The sequence below is a fragment of the Balaenoptera ricei genome, chromosome 14 (assembly GCF_028023285.1).
Source record: "Balaenoptera ricei isolate mBalRic1 chromosome 14, mBalRic1.hap2, whole genome shotgun sequence".
Classification (NCBI taxonomy): Eukaryota; Metazoa; Chordata; class Mammalia; order Artiodactyla; family Balaenopteridae; genus Balaenoptera; species Balaenoptera ricei.
The window spans coordinates 36,091,551-36,113,327 of record NC_082652.1 but is presented as its reverse complement, the minus strand read 5'-3'; the positions used below and the strand labels follow the sequence as shown (position 1 = coordinate 36,113,327).

General features: G+C 35.0%; 1 protein-coding gene across 2 annotated transcripts in view; it reads left to right on the top strand.

Moving 5' to 3' along the window:
• SMCHD1 (structural maintenance of chromosomes flexible hinge domain containing 1) overlaps positions 1–21,777 on the top strand; it is a 135,254-nt gene that overhangs the window by 32,446 nt on the left and 81,031 nt on the right. For both annotated transcript variants that reach the window (XM_059894371.1, XM_059894372.1), the window contains 10 exons: positions 264–378; positions 504–623; positions 4,562–4,728; positions 6,683–6,773; positions 7,480–7,690; positions 10,073–10,193; positions 10,272–10,455; positions 12,388–12,582; positions 14,105–14,218; positions 21,205–21,311. In XM_059894371.1, coding sequence (XP_059750354.1) covers positions 264–378; positions 504–623; positions 4,562–4,728; positions 6,683–6,773; positions 7,480–7,690; positions 10,073–10,193; positions 10,272–10,455; positions 12,388–12,582; positions 14,105–14,218; positions 21,205–21,311 — 1,425 coding nt within the window. The remainder of the gene's footprint in view (positions 1–263; positions 379–503; positions 624–4,561; positions 4,729–6,682; positions 6,774–7,479; positions 7,691–10,072; positions 10,194–10,271; positions 10,456–12,387; positions 12,583–14,104; positions 14,219–21,204; positions 21,312–21,777) is intronic.

The following is a 21,777-nucleotide window of genomic DNA, read 5'->3' as shown; positions in this document are numbered from 1 at the left end:
TTTTCTGATTTATCAGGGTGGGCCCAAGAATTTGCATTTCTTAGCATTTCCAGGTGTTGCTGATGCAGCTGGTCTGGGTAATAAACTTTGAGAGCCATTGGACTAGATGATGTTTTGGCTTTTGGCTCTTTTACATTTGAATAGGGGCGTTATCTGGCTCGGGGATCATTTTATTAACACTTAATAAAACTGCTATAACAATTTCCTTTAGCACCTGAGTAGTTTGTTTAACATCATTGCATTAATGTAATGTTTTATTTTAGTGATCATTCAGGATATGTTCGACCACTACCAGTGCCACGCAGTTTAAATAGTGATATTTCCTATTTTGGTGTTGGGGGCAAGCAGGCTGTTTTCTTTGTTGGACAATCAGCCAGAGTAAGTAAAAATATTTCTTAAAAGTGAAAGTTGATCAAAATATTTTGAGGTTGACTTTCTAAATGTGTTAGTTATCCAGTTTAAGTTGTGGGAATTTATAAAGTACTCTTTTTAATATTTAACAGATGATAAGCAAACCTGCAGATTCCCAGGATGTTCATGAACTTGTACTTTCTAAAGAAGATTTTGAGAAGAAGGAGAAAAATAAAGAGGCAATATATAGTGGATATATTAGAAACAGAAAGGTACAATACATTTTAACTCAGTAATTGTAGATTCATTACTTTGGATGGATGATAAGACAAGAACATTTTTTTCATTTTCTAAGATACTAATGTCATTTTAAAAACTTGAAGATATGGAATTTTCAAATTAAATTTTTATTACTTTTCTTCTAATTATGTGAATAGCAGAAGTGATCATTTATGTGCTTTCTCAGGCTGAAGTCTTCAGAAAACAGATTTTCTCATAAAGCCAAGTAAGCTTTCTGGAAATTGTTCATAAGATTGTAAACCTTTTTCCTTGCACTGAGTTTGAGTTTTTAAATATTTGTTGTATAATAATCATAGAAGCAAAGTAGAAAACAGTGATAGGGTAATAGACTTTTAAGAAATCTGAGCTCCAGAGAAATAAGTAAACGAGAAACTTATTTCTGTTATAAATTTGAATTCAAACGCGCATTTTAATAAGGAGACTGTTCACAAATTTGAATCTTGGTGGTGAGCACATGGTATTTGTTGTATTACTCATTCAACTTTTCTCTGTTTGAAACATTTTAGAATTTTTAAATTTTTTAAAACCTTTTTTAAAAGTAAGATTGAAAAAAATTCTTTTCTGCTTATAAAGCAAATTGTAAAAAATTTTATAAAGAAAATAAAAATAGTCTCAAATACCAGAAAAAAGTACTTATGACATATTTAGTTGAATTTTCTTCTAGTTTAACTCTGTCATATACTTATGGTTTTTTGAGCTCTGATTTATTAATATTTTGAGTATTTCTTCATTTTAGAAAGTATTTTGGTACACAACACACTTTTAATAGCTTCATAGTATCTTTGGCTAAATGTACAGTAATTTCACTATTCTGTTAAGCATTTAGCTTACTTGAAGGATTTTATTATAATTATAAAGACACTGCCATTAGTATCTTTGCATAACATGTTGCCTGAATTGCAGTTTTTTCTTCGTATAAATTGTTAGAATTTTTATAACCGTTATAAGGAATTTGAACTTAGAAACATTTATGGTGTATATTACAAAGTCACTTTTCTGAAAGGTTGAACCCAAATCATATACACTCCCAACAAAGGTATATTGGAAGTGCCTGTTGGATCATTTCCTTATTTTTCAAAAGAACAAAGCGGGGAGGGAAGAATGATAGCAGAATGTTAGTAGTTTGATAAGTGAAAATAATACCTTTTCTTTCATACTAGTGGGCTGAATTTTTTTCATGTTTATTAGCTACTTTTACTTTCTTTATAACTGAACATTATCCTCTGTCCGAGAAATTTCTTCATTTTGCTCATTCCACCTTTTCCTCTTTAAATTTATTGCATTTATTTAACAATTTACATACCTTAATAACATTGTTTATGTAACAGTATTCTGTCTTATCTTTTCTATGTTATCTTAAAATCACAAAGCCCTATAAAGTATATTGGTGGAAATATTATTTGCCGTGTTAAAACTGGTAAAAAATAGAAATAGAGAATTTAAGTGATTTTTTTCAGAACTGTATACATATGATAAAGCTTGGATAGTACTGAGGTCTCTTGGGTCATCATTTCTTCCAGCTTTTCCTGTGTTTTGTGCTTAGTTCATCCCAGCAAACATTTCATGGGTACCAGTAGGTCCCTAGTCCTTTTCTTTTTCTGACCTGTCCTTTCCAGCCTACTTTTTGGGGGCTCCTCCTCTATTCCTAAGCTGTTATCAGTTACTACTGTGTGGGGGGGGTTGATGATTCTTGATCTATGGGGGCTAGCACACACGCGCCCCCCCCGCCATATATATATATTCATTCCTATATATACCACTTAATACCAGCAGTTCTCAAATATGTATTTCTTGTCAAGACTTTCTTCTTAAGATTGAAACATTGAATCAGTCTGGACTCCTTAAAGGGAAGAAACCATTCTGGCCATTTTAAACAGAAAAGGATTTCATAAAGGGAATTAGATGCTTAGATGATTATTGGAAGGGCTGAGGGAATGATCTTTAGGCTGAGTCTTGTAGAATGATGCCAGGATATTCCAAACTGACCTTCTAGGGATGCTGCAACATCTGCTGTAATCATGTAGCTGGAGGACCACAGCTGAATCTGGAATTCAGAAACACAATACCTTGTCTCTGATCCAGGAGTTGGAAAAGTCTTGCTGCCACAATTGCTCCAACAATGGACACAGAATTTCTGGCCATTACTAGTGCTGTATCAGTGCTGATGCTTAAGCTGGAACCTGGATACTGGTCTTTCAGTACCTTGCATGGTAACAGAAAACTTTTAAGAAACCTCAGGAGATGGCCTTTGCCTCATTTTTCCCTTCTAAATCTTTGGCTAGTACATCTAATTGGTGAAACCTAATTTGCATCCACAAGCAAAAATTTAAGAGTCTGAGAAATAGACGTTTTTGGATTTCTTTCCATCCTCTGCAGCCTGGGAGGGGACAACATAAGGTGGTACAAATGGCAGCTGAATACCAATTGATCCTATCTAGCACACGCATTTCCAGTTTCAGTTAGATGTCCCTCTCCAGGGGTTCTGTAAATAACTCCCTTTTGGTACATCTGAAATCAAATATCTATAAGCGTTTCTTATCTTCTTCCCCTTTTCCTCCAGCCATTAACAGTATAGTAGTAATTGTAATCCTTGTTGTTAATCATTCACCACATTTAATTCCTTTAAAATAGTTCCTTTCATTTATCCTCTCTTCCACTCATTTCTACTGCTTGATTCAGCCTTTCCAGCCGCGTCCTTCATCATATGTTTAACATATATTCTAAACTACCTTGTATCCCTTATAGTCTCAAATCCTTCATGTTCTCATTGGTCTGGGATGTTTTTATTAAGTCATCTGCTGGGTGAATGTCACCCCATTTTTATTTTTTTAACTCTGTAGTTCTTGGCTTATAGCTTTCTAATGGCACATTGTTTTATAATCATTTGTTTCTCATCTATTAGATGGAATTTGTAGGGAGGAAGGATGCTGTCTTTCTTTTATCTTGAACCCTATTTTCCTCATGCCCAGGTTGAGTCATAGGGCTTAGAAGCTGCTATCCAAATATTTGGATAATGAACCTGCATCATCAGTAAACCCAAGCTAATCTACTAACTCTCAAACTGTATAAAATGTTACTTATATATTATGTATTGTAGCTATAATATTAGTAATTTAGTGTGTAGGGATGCATTGGAATCGTATTGGAGGGTTGGTTTTTATTTTTTATTAAGAAAGTAATACACACTTACTAAAAAAAGAAAACCAGTTTCCTAGACATAATAGTTCAGTGTGTATCTTTAGCCTTATAAGTTTTTATGTGTACAACTTATATAGTATATATATGCATGCAATTTTTAACATACAGACTCATAGTAAAAACTGAGAAGTTTGTAATTCTTATCCTCAAACACTCCCCCACTCCCCCCTCCCCACTTCCCTCTGCAAACTGTAGATATTCTCTGAAAGTGGACTGGGGCCCAGGATGATTTTACTCCCTTTTAAACAGAGTGCCTTTGGGCTAAGCCAGCTGGGTTCAGGCTGCATCCTAGTTTTCCTGAACTTGGAGGGCTGGCTGGGCATTGGTCCTGACCAAGTTAAGTGGTAGGTACCCCAAGCAAGGACTCATTCCACCTTAGGGTAAGTGTTCTGAATTTTGGGGTGCATTTTTAAACTCAGTATTTATTTTTCTTTACCCTTTTCTTTATGATTCTCCAATTCGTGTAGCATTACGGTGTAGCATTCTCCTTGATGTGTGCCAGTTTAGCCATCTATGTAAAAGTTTCCCTCTCCTCACAGCATTGTTGTCACACACTCAGCTGATTTGCAATTGGCCATTTTCCTCCAAAAGATTTTTGAAGCCTGTATTTGAAATTATCCAAGTGAATCACATTAAAGGTTGATGTAAACTTTATTTGTTAATTACAGTTAAGGTGCATGTAATGTGTTGTACTTTATGTTCACTCTTGTAGCCGTCTGATTCTGTTCACATTACAAATGATGATGAAAGATTTCTACAACATCTTATCTCAGAAGAGAAGGAAAAAGATAGCTTTACTGCTGTGGTTATCACAGGGGTACAACCAGAACACATACAGTACTTGAAAAATTATTTCCTTCTTTGGACAAGACAGTTAGCGTAAGTATTTACATTTGATTCAGGACATGTTTCTTCTTATCTTTCTTAAGATAGAAAATATTACAGACATTGAAGCCTCTTGGCTGTCTGCTTTACTTCTATCCCATTTCCTTCCCTTCAGTACAGGAACCATTACTCTGATGTTAACGTTAAAATGGTTCTGTATTCTGTAAATAATGCACCAGTCACCGGTAATGTATTGGTCATTACAAATACAAATACAAACATGCTTTTTGACAACTGTGATAACATTTAAAATAAACTTGAGTTCATCCAATTCAGCTCATCACTCTCAGATCCCCCCTTTTTCCTTTCCTGTGTAGCATGTATTATAATCTTCCATACCACACAGTTTACTTATTTTTTTGTCTGCCTTCTACCTTGGAATGTCTGTCGTTTTTTATGCACTGCTGTATCCCAGTGTTTCCTGTTACATATTAGATGCTCAATAAAAGTTTACTGAATGAATGTATTGAGTCTATTAAAATAAAAAAAAAAATCTGTATGTGCCTGTATGACATGAGTAATACTGAAAATAAATCTTTGTGTATCTATTCCAGGAAAACTTCTAGAGAGCATATATTCCATTAGATCAAATCAAAAGTATATATATTGAATGGCTCTTAAGTTTTTTCCTCTGTAGTTACACAGTGTAGACCTTTGACTGGATTGTTTCCATAATTTGTATTAGCCTGAATTAATTAGTCTTGCAAAAATGGGTATACTGTACAAAATTCATGTTTTTAAAGAAAGTATCTTTTCTTATTTATTCAAAGGGCTGTTGTACTTACTTTGCGATTCTCTATTTTATACATATATATTAACAATTAAAATTTTTTATGGGGAAATAAATTTGATTTTAGGAATGCCTTTTTTCTTGAATACTGATGTTTATTGGCTCTGTAACACAAGAGTTTTAAATAGGACTTCGGAATGTTTCTTCTCTAAGAACATCTTTTATTAGTTATTTTATTATTTTTCTTAACCGAAGGAATTCAGTGTACATTAATGACATAATTATAACTTAACTGTTGCTTTTAAAAAGAATGACGTATAACTTTAACCATTCTTTGAAATAGACACTTGCTAAGCTATTTATAGCACTCTTTCTTAATGTATGGTTGTAAACTTATTGTTGACTATGATGTTAACACTTTTGAGATGTCTGAAGAAAGATCTCATGATTTTCAGTGATTTCCTTTTATCTTAGTAGTGTTTTAAACTAGGACAATTAATGTAATTTTAAAAAGTTAAAATTCATATGAAGGAATATTTTAAATTCCTGCTTGAGGAATAATTACACATGTGATACGGGATATGGGGAGAGGTGAATAATCTCCCCCAAATATAATCTTTTGAAACATTTGCCAAAATAAAATAACAAAGATTTCTGAAGTGGTGGTTTTTGATGGGATAATGTTGAATTTATTAGTTTTAGGAGTATTGGCATAAGATTGTTTCAGTGTCACAGGAGAAGAAAGATGAGAGTTACAGAATGATACTCTCATGTTGGGGACATAAGTTAAAGATACCCAATCCTGTATACTCCCTGATATTTGAGTCCTTTGTAGAACATCCCTAACAAGTAGAATTATAGCCTCTTAACTTCTAGTTTTAGTTTTTTTGATAAACTATACTTAAAGTATTTGGGCCTTGAAGTTGGAAAGACTTGGATTGAAGCCCCCCCAACTCTATAATTCTGTGACCTTAAGTAAATTAAATTATATATTTTTCTTGCATTCCGATTTCTATATAAAATGAAGGGTAATAATACCTGAATCTCAGGATTGTTTTTACCATTAAATGGTGTACTCTGTTTAAAAATGCTTAGTATAGTGCTTGGCACCTAGTAGGTACTGCCAAATAGTAGTTATAGAATTTTTTTTGGTAGAAGATGAGATGAACTGTAATTTTATGTGAATTAAAAGTGTAAAGTTATTTTTCTATGTTTTAGGCATATTTATCATTACTATATTCATGGCCCAAAAGGAAATGAAAAACGTACATCAAAAGAAGTTGGACCTTTCAACAACATTGATATTGAAGTAAGATAAAATTCTTTCTTCAAGTATTGTGAATTATTAGGTATCTGTTCTAGTTCCAAGTTACTCTGGACAAGAAAAATCAGTCAGTAAATAGGCAACTTCTCTGTCCTTGTCTTTTACCAAAACACTTCCTAATTTGATATCCAAGTAAAGAGATTATTCCTAGATATATTTTTGTGGAACCTTTGTTTACTGTAGTATATGGTTTCTCCTTTCTCTGTCTTCTCTAGAGATATGAGCTGTTACTGAATATCATGTCTCAAAAGCAGGGAAGAAAAGAAATAAATAGTTTCTCTTTTGTTCACAGAAGTCTTATAACGGTAAAGTAAGATTCAGAAGAAAAGAATATTTGAGTGTTGAGTTCTTAGTATCCTTGCCCACACATCAGGAAGAATTTCATGTACATCTTTATCCCACTTCCTACCTCTAGCAGGAAACCTTGAATTAAATGTACTCATCACTTAATATATCCTTCAGCTCTGCTTTGCTCTTTCTTTGCTTACTTTCAGTTTTTTGTAGTATATTTTGTTTGAGATGCTACTTAGAGCTATTTAATCCAAATAAAAATATATATGTATTTCAATAAGCTAGATGATTACTTGTACAAATAAAAGTAGTTCTTGCCTGTTCTGTTGTTGGATCATAGCTGAGAACAAAAGTAAAGTCACTATAGAATTTAATTGTTTTTGTTTTATTTTTATTTTAGATTTCTATGTTTGAAAAGGGGAAGACACCTAAGATTATCAACCTAAGGGAAATACAAGATGACATGCAGACGTTGTATATAAATACAGCAGCCGATAGTTTTGAGTTCAAGGCTCATGTTGAAGGAGATGGTGTAGTGGAAGGGATTATCCGATATCACCCTTTTTTATATGATAGAGAAACGTACCCTGATGATCCATGCTTTCCATCAAGTATGTTAATCTGTTATCTTAGCTACAAAATGTGAAGTTGTGATTTAGGATAGTGATTTGTTTTCTTAATAATAATTATTAGTTGGGCTGTTGAGGTTAGATAAATTTAAAAACTTTTTTCCCTCATGCAGATCTTAAGTTATTAAAGTATTTATAATTTTTATAATTCTTAATTTTTGTGTATATTCATTTCCAGATGAAGAAAGCAGTGGCTTTAAGAAAGATTATATATTCTTTTATCATAGATCTCTTCCTGAACTGAACTTTTAGCTATGTACTGCATAGTAATCCTTTATATAGTCTCCATGTTGTCTTCCTGTTATCTTTGTAGGTATTTATAAAGTAGTTTTAAACTTTACTTAGTCATACTAGTTTTTTCTTTATGCTTTCTGATTTTTGCCTTGCTATAGAAAGGCTTCTTGTACCTCAAGATTATAAAAAAGATCCTGTGGTTTTTTTTTCTTAATCATTTTATGTTTACATCTTTGACACATCTTTAATCTTTTTTGTGTGTGGGTTAACTTAATATTTTTCGTGTGGGTTTCCAGTTTCCTAACACCAATTATTGAACGTTATGATTTTTGTAATAGTTTAAATATCACTTTCATAATAATATGAAGTTCCCATAAGTGCATAGATCTGGATTTTTTACTGTAAGGAATTGATCTAGTTTGTGTTTTTATTTATTAATTTATTATAAATTTATTTATTTATTTATTTATGGCTGTGTTGGGTCTTTGTTGCTGTGAGCGGGGGCTACTCTTTGTCGTGGTGTGCAGGCTTCTCATTGCAGTGGCTTCTCTTGTTGTGGAGCACGGGCTCTAGGTGCGCGGGCTTCGGTAGTTGTGGCATGTGGGCTCAGTAGTTGTGGCTCGCGGGCTCTAGAGCGCAGGCTCAGTAGTTGTGGCGCACGGGCTTAGTTGCTCCGTGGCATGTGGGATCTTCCCGGACCAGGGCTCGAACCTGTGTCCCCTGCATTGGCAGGCGGATTCTTAACCACTGTGCCACCAGGGAAGTCCCTATTTTGTGTTTTTATACATGAGCAATGATACTCTCTTGTCCTTTATACTGTATATTGATATCTATAGGGCAAGATGCTATTGTTCTTTTTTGAGAAAATTCTTAATGCTTAATCTTTTGCTCTTCTGGATAAGCTTTGGAATCACTTTGTATTGTACTTTCACTTTTAAAAAATCCTAGTGGTATTATTGGGATTGCATTGAATTTTCATAGATTAACAGTATTAAATTTTCTCATTCAGAATAATTCTTTAGTATAGCCTTAGTATTGTGGGTTTTGGAACCAGATTTCCTGATTTGAATCCTATCTTGGCCACTTTGTGTAAACTTTGACAAAGTACTGCCTGCCTCAGTATCTGTGAAATGGGGGGGTAATAATTCTTGCCTCATAGACGTGTTGTGAGGGTTGAATAAGAAACTGCTTCAAGTCCTCAGAATAGTGCCCGACTTTGTTTAGTAAGTGGTCATACATGTTATTACTCAGTGACCTTCCCTCCCGTGAAGTCTCTAGCATGTTTTTCATTTGCCATTTGTAATTTTTGCATGCTTATAGACAAAAACATAAAGTTCTTTAAATGATGTTTTAAAATAATAGCCAGTAAGTTGAATGAGATCAGAGGGGTTCTCTAAGAGCAAGTGAAATGGTGTGATTGAAAGGAATATTTACTTGTGCTGGACTTGTGAGAGTTTTTTTGGGAGAAGAAGGCTTTATTTGGGGTGGGGGGAATGATTAATGCCAGAATGACTGAGGTATTACCATGTCAGGATCAGAATGTTTGAATCTAATTTATCTGAATATATGAAAATGTATTACTAACAAATATAAAAATGTAGACAGTTGTGCTTTATAACATAGGTTATAATTCTAGCTGTATCATAAAGTAAACTTACATTCAGTATTATTAATTTGTCCAAGCTAGGCAAACTTGCTATTGCTAGATACTGTAGATTTTCCAGATGATTTTTATGTAAGTAAACTGGTTCTGACAGAGCTGTGAAGCTTGTGGTTTAGGTACAGGATTCAAGCTCCCATATTTATAAATAGGTTTTAAAGATTGCAGGCTCAGTAGCTAGTATAGTACTCCTAACACAGATTGATTAGTATGTAAGTAATTATTGACTTTGTAATGCGAAACACTATTGGTAATGTGGAACCACTTTGAAAATCTGCCTTTTTGAGGGCAAACAGAATAAAGCCACCTTTAGGTTTTATAGAATGCAATGTTAAAGATCATAAGAATTTTTGTTACCATTTCTCTGAAGTAGCTTTAACATTTCACTTACAGAAATTGATTTCTCAGTGGTAAAAATTGCATATACTTTATAGCAATAAACATTTTGTTCCAATATTCCTTTGTTCTAGAATTAAAAGATGAAGACGATGATGATGACTGTTTCATACTTGAGAAAGCAGCAAGAGGGAAAAGACCTATTTTTGAATGTTTTTGGAATGGACGACTAATACCATATACATCTGTTGAAGAGTAAGTTCTGATTTTTGCTGAAATTATATTGTTTTGTGATCTAATCTTTTTACTAACTAATACTTTGTTCTGTTCAAGCTTTGACTGGTGTACTCCTCCTAAGAAGAGAGGGCTTGCACCGATTGAGTGCTACAATAGGATATCTGGTGCATTATTCACTAATGACAAATTCCAGGTCAGCACAAATAAACTGACCTTTATGGATCTTGAGCTAAAATTGAAAGATAAGAACACCCTTTTTACAAGGATTTTAAATGGACAGGTATGGTTTTAAGTATCAAGTTTTGAATATTTGCAAGTGTTCTGTTTTAAGTACAACAAAAGTCACTAGTAGTGTAGATTTGTACTGACAATTTGCATACTTTTCATTTTATTTAATCAGGAGTATAAATTTTCATTCATGAGCATTTATGTGTTCACTCAAAAATTTCAAACTGATTAGATCTTGTTCAGATAAAATTTACAGATCTTTTATCAGATCTTCATCAGTACCTTGACATAGTAAATAGAAGCTACAGAACCATGTCTGTTTGATAAGAGCATATAAGAACAATTTTATCTAATACAAAAGCTGTGTTTATATATTAATAACCTAAATATGCAATTTTAATCTAATCTTGGGGGTAAAATTGAGGTAGAACTATGAAATACTTTGGGCTAAAAGGTGCTGTGAGATTGATCAGTATTAAAATCTGCATTAATCAATAGAAAAAGAATGATAAATTTTTTAAAAAGTAGGATAGAACTAGTGTACTTTTATTCTACCTAAGCACCTCAGAAACTTTTACTTGATACTACTCTTTCAGTAGTTTAATGTTAAGTTGCCAAGAGATGGATGCGTTTATTCTGAACTTAAAATTGCTTAAGCAATAAGCACAATACATGACACACAGTATTTATAGTCAGTCATCCCTACAACATGTTGAAATTCATTTTGCTCTTAATAAAAAGTTACTGAATCTTATATAATTTTATCGAATACAAGGGCTGTACATTGAAATACAGCATAAAAATTTGGTAGGCGGACTGTCCCATTCCTAGTTAATAATTTTATATTCTTGTCAAGTTGACAAAGTGACAACAGTAATTTGCTGATTCAGGAAGGAGTTGGTATCTGGGAACAGATTAGGGGGAAGAGTTCCTTGAAGATATATGCCATTTTTGAGTGTTTACCAGGTACATGTTACTTCTTATTCAAATAACTTTTTAAAACCAAAAGTTGGTTTTTTTTTTGGTGATTAACTTACTGGCCCTTTGACTATAAGCTGCAAAAACTTAAGCTGAAATCAGTTTTAGTTTTGCCCCATTTTCATTTGGAAATGGTATATTGTGGAATAAGATATATAGGGGGAAATGAACTTCTATAACTTTATGCAAAGTCTTCTGTGAAAGCATGTGATGTAGAGATTATCTTCCCTACTCATTCTCCTAAAGATAGGCATTAAACAAGTATATAGCACATTATGCTGGAATGTAAATCTCTATACTGTCTTCCATCAGGGTGAAGAATGCTAAGCAGTAGCACATTTTCTTCTTATGTATTATTAGAAAACAATTTTTATTTTATGATTTATTTTCTGAATAAATATAGATATATAATACATAGTTAAAAGAAAAGATGTGTTTTGCATAGCAATATTTCTTTACGTTTTTTTCACTATCACTTTATAAAAGAGCTTTCTTGACCTTTTCTCCCCCTAATCACTCCCCCCAATGACATTTTAATACCATAGATATACCATATATACGTTTAAGTACTATATGTATTTAAATCTGTGCCTGATACATAAAAAGATATTTTTATTGCCCTATTGAGAATGTGCGTTGTTCACAGTAAGAAAGCTTCCACTTACCCTTTTCCCCTAATCAGCTAGTTCTCCTTATCCTAGGCAGCCAGTGTTTGTCATTTTTTGGTATATCCTAGGATTTAAAACAAGGAAGCAAATCTTTGTTGATATTGACCATTGAGACCTTGGACCCAAGGATGTAGCAAAGATTTTTCTTTCTTTAGTAATGTGTTTGATAGAAATCTAAATTTGTATGGGAGAAGGATCCAGCAAAATATTTTAGTTTTTTATTAGGTTTTCTGGGGTGGGCAGGTATGTGGAAGGAAAAATGAAATGAATGAGAAGTGTCTGTGGTTGTATTTGTTTACTAGTAGCTATATTTCATAGAACATTTTAAAATTTTACAGGAGCAGCGAATGAAGATTGACAGAGAATTTGCTTTATGGCTGAAGGACTGTCATGAAAAGTATGACAAACAAATAAAATTTACACTTTTTAAAGGAATAATTACACGTCCTGATCTTCCTTCTAAAAAGCAGGGCCCCTGGGCGACTTATTCAGCAATAGAATGGGATGGAAAAATATACAAAGCAGGACAGCTGGTAAGTTTAACTTACTTTTAGATTTAATTTTTAGTAGAATTTGAAACTAAATTAGATGTATTAGAATTTATCAACAACCAAAAATAATATATTTACTCTTGGCTCCTCAGGAGCCAGAAAAGAACGAAAAGGCCAAACGGATTTTAATTACGTAATTTAACAGGACATTTTATAAAAAACTTGATTTTTGCCAAAGGCTCAATTAACAAGGTTTTTATTGTTTCTTGCACTAAACTTTACTCAAATGGAGAATTCCGTTTTGTTTTTCTAATTGTGATATGGGGAAATTATTTTTCAGCAAATTTTTATTGAGTGCTGCTCGTGAGTTACTGTGCTATTGACTGCATTGTAGAGAATGCAGAGATCTAGGGGATGTCCTTTGTCCTTCAGGCTGTTACAGCCTGAAAACAGAGATAACCTAAGCAGAATAATCATAGGTAAGAAGGGGGTAAGTGCTATGAAAAGAGAGAATGAATAATGCTCATAGTTTAGAAGGAGAGAATTTTCTGACCTTGGATTGCCCTGGGAGAAGAGGGTAAAATCATGCAATTCTTTGTGCATGAAGTGGCATTTGTATGGAACTTGAAAGAGGTAAAGGCTCAGGTTTTCAGAGGTAATTATGAAGGTAATAAATGCACAAATGTGACACTGTCATCATCGTATATCGAAAGCTTTGGAATCAAATGCGGTCACCTCCAAGTAGTGTGTGTAGCTACAGCTTGCTTTTCCAACATTTAGAGGTTAGGAAAACGAAGAGGAGGAGCTGGCAAAGGAGAATTGAAAGGGATAAGATAGTGAGATAGAAGGAAACCAGGAGAATAAGGTATTTGTGAAGAGTTACAAGGAGGGAGTGATCAGTTTTGTCAAATTCTGTGTGGTAGTCAAGTGAAACGCTTTCTCAGAGAAGATAATCTGAGCACAGACAAAGACAGGTAAATGCAGGGAAACCGCAAGCAACAGAGTTGGGTTGCTGCAACCTATTTTGTGTGTGAGGAGAAATAGTTCAGAAATGAAATGAGGCTGGAAGGTAGGTTGGGTGTAAATTTTTGTTGTCCTTGTAGTTGGGACGTTTTGAATTGGACCAATGGAAATTACCCTTAGATTTTTCAAGCCAAGTAAGGAGAAGAAATACATTATAGGCAAGTTTTGAGCTAATTTATTTGAAAGAAATGATAACTTTGTAAGTCACTGTTCACAGTCTGCAAGCAACATTTATGGGGGTTTGAGATAATTTGCATTAATAATAATTGACTTTGAAGGCTTTGGGCATTTTAGACACATGCATAGCTATGACATTTTTGTATGAAGAAGCCACTGTGTCTTTTCAAAGATGTTACAAATAAGTGGAGAACTTCACAAATATAACTTTATTAGAATATTAGAATGCTTTTTTTGTTAATTTTTCTAATGATAGATGCTGAGTTTTCTCCTTGCATAAAGTAGTTCTGTTAAGTAATTGTTAAACCTGTTTTTCTAAAAGTAAATATTAATACTAAATCCTTGTTTTAAAACTAAATATTAGGTCAAGACAATCAAGACACTTCCTCTCTTTTATGGAAGCATTGTAAAATTTTTTCTTTATGGTGATCATGATGGAGAAGTATATGCTACAGGAGGAGAGGTTCAAATTGCAATGGTAAGACCCCCAAATAACAAAAAATATTTCTTCAAAGTCTCTTGGTACTACTCCTTTCTTTTGCTTAATTGTTAAAACAAAGATACGGTATTCTATTTTGCCTTGTATTTGGATTTTCCATTGGTTAAAGCGGTGGTAGCATGAATTTTTATGTTTCATATTTGATGTTTTTAATAATCTGTAGAACTTAACATCTGTGTGCCCAGTGTTTAATAAATGTTACATATATTATTGCTAGTTAACACAGTAATTTTGTAAAGTGCACATTTCATCCAATGCCCACAAACATAAACATTGGAGCCAGACTTCTATCTCAAGAATGAAAAACTTCAAAACTAGAGCTGGTTTTATCCTTATACTATGCTCCTGTTAAAATTAGAATGGCCTAAGGCCTATTTAATTAGGCCTAAGGAGTTTACATGAAAAATGGAAGTAAACACTGTGGTATAATGTAATAATAGATATTATGATTTATATACTTAATTAGGGTAAAAATATGTTTCTTTGGAAGAAATGTTTTTGTTGCAGCTAAATTTATTTTATTTTATTTTTTAACATTTTTATTGGAGTATAATTGCTTTACAATGGTGTGTTAGTTTCTGTTTTATAACAAAGTGAATCAGTTATACATATGTTCCCATATCTCTTCCCTCTTGCATCTCCCTCCCTCCTACCCTCCCTATCCCACCCCTCTAGGTGGTCACAAAGCACCGAGCTGATCTCCCTGTGCTATGTGGTTGCTTCCCACTAGCTATCTATTTTACATTTGGTAGTGTATATATGTCTATGCCACTCTCTCACCCTGTCACTTCTTACCCCTCCCCCTCCCCATATCCTCAAGTCCATTCTCTAGTAGGTCTGTGTCTATGTTCCCGTCTTGCCACTAGGTTCTTCATGACCTTTATTTTCCCTTAGATTCCATATATGTGTGTTAGCATACTGTATTTGTTTTTCTCTTTCTGACTTACTTCACTCTGTATGACAGACTCTAACTCCATCCACCTCACTACAAATACCTCCATTTCATTTCTTTTTATGGCTGAGTAATATTCCATTGTATATATGTGCCACATCTTCTTTATCCATTCATCTGACGATGGACACATAGGTTGCTTCCATGTCCTGGCTATTGTTAATAGAGCTGCAATGAACATTTTGGTACATGACTCTTTTTGAATTATGGTTTTCTCAGGGTATATGCCCAGTAGTGGGATTGCTGGGTCGTATGGTAGTTCTATTTTTAGTTTTTTAAGGAACCTCCATACTGTTCTCCATAGTGGCTGTATCAATTTACATTCCCACCAACAGTGTAAGAGGGTTCCCTTTTCTCCACACCCTCTCCAGCATTTACTGTTTGTAGATTTTTTGATGATGGCCATTCTGACCAGTGTGAGATGATATCTCATTGTAGTTTTGATTTGCATTTCTCTAATGATTAATGATGTTGAGCATTCTTTCATGTGTCTGTTGGCCATCTGTATATCTTCTTTGGAGAAATGTCTATTTAGGTCTTCTGCCCATTTTTGGATTGGGTTGTTTTTTTGTTATTGAGCTGCATGAGCTGCTTGTAAATCTTGGATATTAATCCTTTGTCAGTTGCTTCATTTGCAAATATTTTCTCCCATTCTGAGGGTTGTCTTTTGGTCTTGTTTATCGTTTCCTTTGCTGTGCAAAGCTTTTAAGTTTCATTAGGTCCCATTTGTTTATTTGTGTTTTTATTTCCATTTCTCTAGGGGCTGGGTCAAAAAGGATCTTGCTGTGATTTATGTCATTGAGTGTTCTGCCTATGTTTTCCTCTAAGAGTTTGATAGTGTTTGGCCTTACACTTAGGTCTTTAATCCATTTTGAGTTTATTTTTGTGTATGGTGTCAGGGAGTGTTCTAATTTCATACTTTTACATGTATCTGTCCAATTTGCCCAGCACCACTAATTGAAGAGGCTGTCTTTTCTCCACTGTATATGCTTGCCTCCTTTATCAAAGATAAGGTGACCATATGTAAGTGGGTTTATCTCTGGGCTTTCTATCCTGTTCCATTGATCTATATTTCTGTTTTTGTGCCAGTACCAAACTGTCTTGATTACTGTAGCTTTGTAATATAGTCTGAAGTCAGGGAGCCTGATTCCTCCAGCTCCGTTTTTCATTCTCAAGATTGCTTTGGCTGTTTGGGGTCTTTTGTGTTTTCATACAAATTGTGAAATTTTTTGTTCTAGTTCTGTGAAAAATGCCAGTGGTAGTTTGATAGGGATTGCATTGAATCTGTAGATTGCTTTGGGTAGTAGAGTCATTTTCACAATTTTGATTCTTCCAATCCAAGAACATGGTATATCTCTCCATCAATTTGTATCATCTTTAATTTCTTTCATCAGTGTCTTATAATTTTCTGCATACAGATCTTTTGTCTCCTTAGGTAGGTTTATTCCTAGATGTTTTATTCTTTTTGTTGCAATGGTAAACGGGAGTGTTTTCTTAATTTCACTTTCAGATTTTTCGTCACTAGTGTATAGAAATGCAAGAGATTTCTGTGCATTAATTTTGTATCCTGCTACTTTACCAGATTCATTGATTAGCTCTAGTAGTTTTCTGGTAGCATCTTTAGGATTCTCTTTGTATAGTATCATGTCATCTGCAAACAGTGACAGCTTTACTTCTTCTTTTCCGATTTGGATTCCTTTTATTTCTTTTTCTTCTCTGATTGCTGTGGCTAACACTTCCAAAACTATGTTGAATAATAGTGGTGAGAGTGGGCAACCTTGTCTTGTTCCTGATCTTAGTGGAAATGGTTTCAGTTTTTCACCATTGAGGACAATGTTGGCTGTGGGTTTGTCCTATATGGCCTTTATTATGTTGAGGAAAGTTCCCTCTATGCCTACTTTCTGCAGGGCTGTTATCATAAATTGGTGTTGAATTTTGTCAAAAGCTTTCTCTGCATCTATTGAGATGATCATATGGTTTTTCTCCTTCAATTTGTTAATATGGTGTATCACGTTGATTGATTTGCGTATATTGAAGAATCCTTGCATTCCTGGAATAAACCCCACTTGATCATGGTGTATGATCCTTTTAATGTGCTGTTGGATTCTGTTTGCTAGTATTTTGTTGAGGATTTTTGCATCTATGTTCATCAGTGATATTGGCCTGTAGTTTTCTTTCTTTGTGACATCTTTGTCTCTGGTTTTGGTATCAGGGTGCTGGTGGCCTCGTAGAATGAGTTTGGGAGTGTTCCTCCCTCTGCAATATTTTGGAAGAGTTTGAGAAGGATAGGTGTTAGCTCTTCTCTAAATGTTTGATAGAATTCGCCTGTGAAGCCATCTGGTCCTGGGCTTTTGTTTGTTGGAAGATTTTTAATCACAGTTTCAATTTCAGTGCTTGTGATTGGTCTGTTCATATTTTCTATTTCTTCCTGGTTCAGTCTTGGCAGGTTGTGCATTTCTAAGAATCTGTCCATTTCTTCCAGGTTGTCCATATTATTGGCTTAGAGTTGCTTGCAGTAATCTCTCATGATCGTTTGTATTTCTGCAGTGTCAGTGGTTACTTCTCCTTTTTCATTTCTAATTCTATTGATTTGAGTCTTCTCCCTTTTTCTCTTGATGAGTCTGGCTAATGGTTTATCAATTTTGTTTATCTTCTCAAAGAACCAGCTTTTAGTTTTCTTGATCTTTGCTATTGTGTCCTTCATTTCTTTTTCATTTATTTCTAATCTGATCTTTATGATTTCTTTCCTTCTGCTAGCTTTGGGTTTTTTTTGTTCTTCTTTCTCTAATTGCTTTAGGTGCAAGGTTAGGTTGTTTATTCGAGATGTTTCCTGTTTCTTGAGGTAGGCTTGTATTGCTATAAACTTCCCTCTTAGGACTGCTTTTGCTGCATCCCATAGGTTTTGGGTCGTCGTGTCTCCATTGTCATTTGTTTCTAGGTCTTTTTTGATTTCCTCTTTGATTTCTTCAGTGATCTCTTGGTTATTAAGTAGTGTATTGTTTAGCCTCCATGTGTTTGTATTTTTTACAGATCTTTTCCTATAATTGATATCTAGTCTCATAGCGTTGTGGTCGGAAAAGATACTTGATACGATTTCAGTTTTCTTAAATTTACCAAGGTTTGATTTTTGACCCAAGATATGATCTATCCTGGAGAATGTTCCATGAGCACTTGAGAAGAACGTGTATTCTGTTGTTTTTTGGATGGAATGTCCTATAAATATCAATTAAGTCCATCTTGTTTAATATATCATTTAAAGCGTGTGTTTCCTTATTTATTTTCATTTTGGATGATCTGTCCATTGGTGAAAGTGGGGTGTTAAAGTCCCCTACTATGATTGTGTTGCTGTCGATTTCCCCTTTTATGGCTGTTAGTATTTGCCTTATGTATTCAGGTGCTCCTGTGTTGGGTGCATAAATATTTACAATTGTTGTATCTTCTTCTTGGATCGATCCCTTGATCATTATGTAGTGTCCTCCTTTGTCTCTTGTAATAGTCTTTATTTTAAAGTCTATTTTGTCTGATATGAGAATTGCTACTCCAGCTTTCTTTTGATTTCCATTTGCATGGAATATCTTTTTCCATCCCCTCACTTTCCGTCTGAGTGTGTCCCTAGGTCTGAAGTGGGTCTCTTGTAGACAGCATATATATGGGTCTTGTTTTTATATCCATTCAGGCAGTCTGTGTCTTTTGGTGGGAGCATTTAATCCATTTACATTTAAGGTAATTATCAATATGTATGTTCCTATTCCCATTTTCTTAATTGTTTTGGGTTTGTTATTGTAGGTGTTTTCCTTCTCTTGTGTTTCTTGCCTAGAGAAGTTCCTTTAGCATTTGTTGTAAAGCTGGTTTGGTGGTGCTCAACTCTCTCAGCTTTTGCTTGTCTGTAAAAGTTTTAATTTCTCCATCACATCTGAATGAGATCCTTGCTGGGTAGAGTAATCTTGGTTGTAGGTTTTTCTCCTTCATCACTTTAAATATGTCCTGCCACTCCCTTCTGGCTTACAGAGTTTCTGCTGAAAGATCAGCTGTTAACCTTAAGGGGATTCCCTTGTGTGTTATTTGTTGTTTTTTCTTTGCTGCTTTTAATATGTTTTGTTTGTATTTAATTTTTGATAGTTTGATTAATATGTGTCTTGGCGTGTTTCTCCTTGGATTTATCCTGTGTGGGACTCTCTGTGCTCCCTGGACTTGATTAACTATTTCCTTTCCCTTATTAGGGAAGTTTTCAACTATAATCTCTTCAGAAATTTTCTCAGTTCCTTCCTTTTTCTCTTCTTCTGGGACCCCTATAATTTGAATGTTGGTGCATTTAATGTTGTCCCAGAGGTCTCTGAGACTGTCCTCAGTTCTTTCAATTCTTTTTTCTTTATTCTGCTCTGCAGTAGTTATTTCCACTATTTTGTCTTCCAGGTCACTTATCCGTTCTTCTGCCTCAGTTATTCTGCTACTGACCCCTTCTAGAGTATTTTTAATTTCATTTATTGTGTTGTTCATCGTTGCTTGTTTCCTCTTTAGTTCTTCTAGGTCCTTGTTATATGTTTCTTGCATTTTGTCTATTCTATTTCCAAGATCTTGGATCATCTTTACTATCATTATTCTGAATTCTTTTTCAGGTAGACTGCCTATTTCCTCTTCATTTGTTAGGTCTGGTGGGTTTTTACCTTGCTCCTTCATCTGCTGTGTGTTTTTCTGTCTTCTCATCTTGCTTATCTTACTGTGTTTGGCGTCTCCTTTTCACAGGCTGCAGGTTCGTAGTTCCCATTGTTTTTGGTGTCTGTCCCCAGTGGCTAAGGTTGGTTCAGTGGGTTGTGTAGGCTTCCTGGTGGAGGGGACTAGTGCCTGTGTTCTGGTGGATGAGGCTGGATCTTGTCTTTCTGCTGGGCAAGTCCACGTCTGGTGGTGTGTTTTGGGGTGTCTGTGGCCTTATTATGATTTCAGGCAGCCTCTCTGCTAATGGGTGGGGTTGTGTTCCTGTGTTGCTAGTTGTTTGGCATAGGGTGTCTAGCACTGTAGCTTGCTGGTCGTTGAGTGAAGCTGGGTCTTGGTGTTGAGATGGAGATCTCTGGGAGATTTTTGCCATTTGATATTACGTGGAGCTGGGAAGTCTCTTGTGGACCAGTGTCCTGAAGTTGGCTCTCCCACCTCAGAGGCACAGCATTGACTCCTGGCTGGAGCACCAAGAGCCTTTCATCCACACGGCTCAGAATAAAAGGGAGAAAAAATAGAAAGAGAGAAAGAAAGAAAGAAAGAAAGAAAGAGAATAAAATAAAGATAAAATAAAATAAAGTTTTTAAAGTAAAAAAAAATTATTAAGAAAAAAAAATTATTTTTTAAGTAAAAAAAAAAAAACGGACAGAAAGAACCCTAGGGCAAATGGTGAAAGCAATGCTATACAGACAAAATCTCACACAGAAGCATACACATACATAGTCACAAAAAGAGGAAAAGGGGGAAAAGTAATATATGTTGCTCCCAAAGTCCACCCCCTCAATTTGGGATGATTCGTTGCCTATTCAAGTATTCCACAGATGCAGGTACATCAAGTTGATTGTGGGGATTTAATCCGCTGCTCATGAGGCTGCTGGGAGAGATTTCCCTTTCTCTTCTTTGTTCGCACAGCTCCTGGGGTTCAGCTTTGGATTTGGCCCCACCTCTGTGTGTAGGTCGCCTGAGGGTGTCTGTTCTTCGCTCAGACAGGATGGGGTTAAAGGAGCAGCTGATTCGGGGTCTCTGGCTCACTCAGGCCGGGGGGGAGGGAGGGGTATGGATGCGGGGCGAACCTGCGGCGTCAGAGGCCAGCGTGACGTTGCAGGAGCCTGAGGCGTGCCGTGCGTTCTCCCGGGGAAGTTGTCCCTGTATCACGGGACCCTGGCAGTGGCGGGCTGCACAGGCTCCCGGGGGGGAGGTGTGGAGAGTGACCTGTGCTTGCACACAGGCTTCTTGGTGGTGGCAGTTGCAGCTAAATTTAAATAGTTTTTTTGAAATGTTGTTATAAATTTTATTTATTCAGGAGCCTCAAGCACTGTATGATGAAATAAAAACTGTGCCAATTGCAAAGCTGGATAGGACAGTTGCTGAGAAAGCTGTGAAAAAATATGTAGAAGATGAAATGGCAAGGTAATTTACATTTCAAGATGCATGGTAAAAAATAACAAGAAAAATCAAGAAGAATTGTTCTTTTAGCAGTTATTGAGTATGTCGTTGTGCTCTTCTATTTGGGCACTTGTAGTCTTAGATGTGTGTATTGTGACAAAGTTCTTGCTGTTAAAAAAAAACCTGAGAGCTCTCTGTTACAAAAACAGAATCCTGTATTTTATAGAAAAATGAGGAAATCTTATATCTACAGTGTCACTGTTATCAGCACTATGATTAAGTTTGTTAAAGAAAAAAAAAACAACTTTGGCCTATAGCTAGAAGAAAATGGTAGTAACTGCTGAGAGGTAAAGATTAGTACAAAGGAAGTAAAAGGAAGTCAAAAAACAAAATGGTTTGTGGCTCTTGTGTAGCTTATGATGCAGTCATTTTGATTCCTACTGAATCTCACTGGTAATTCTTTTATTTGTAGAGTTTATCCTGTCTCCCA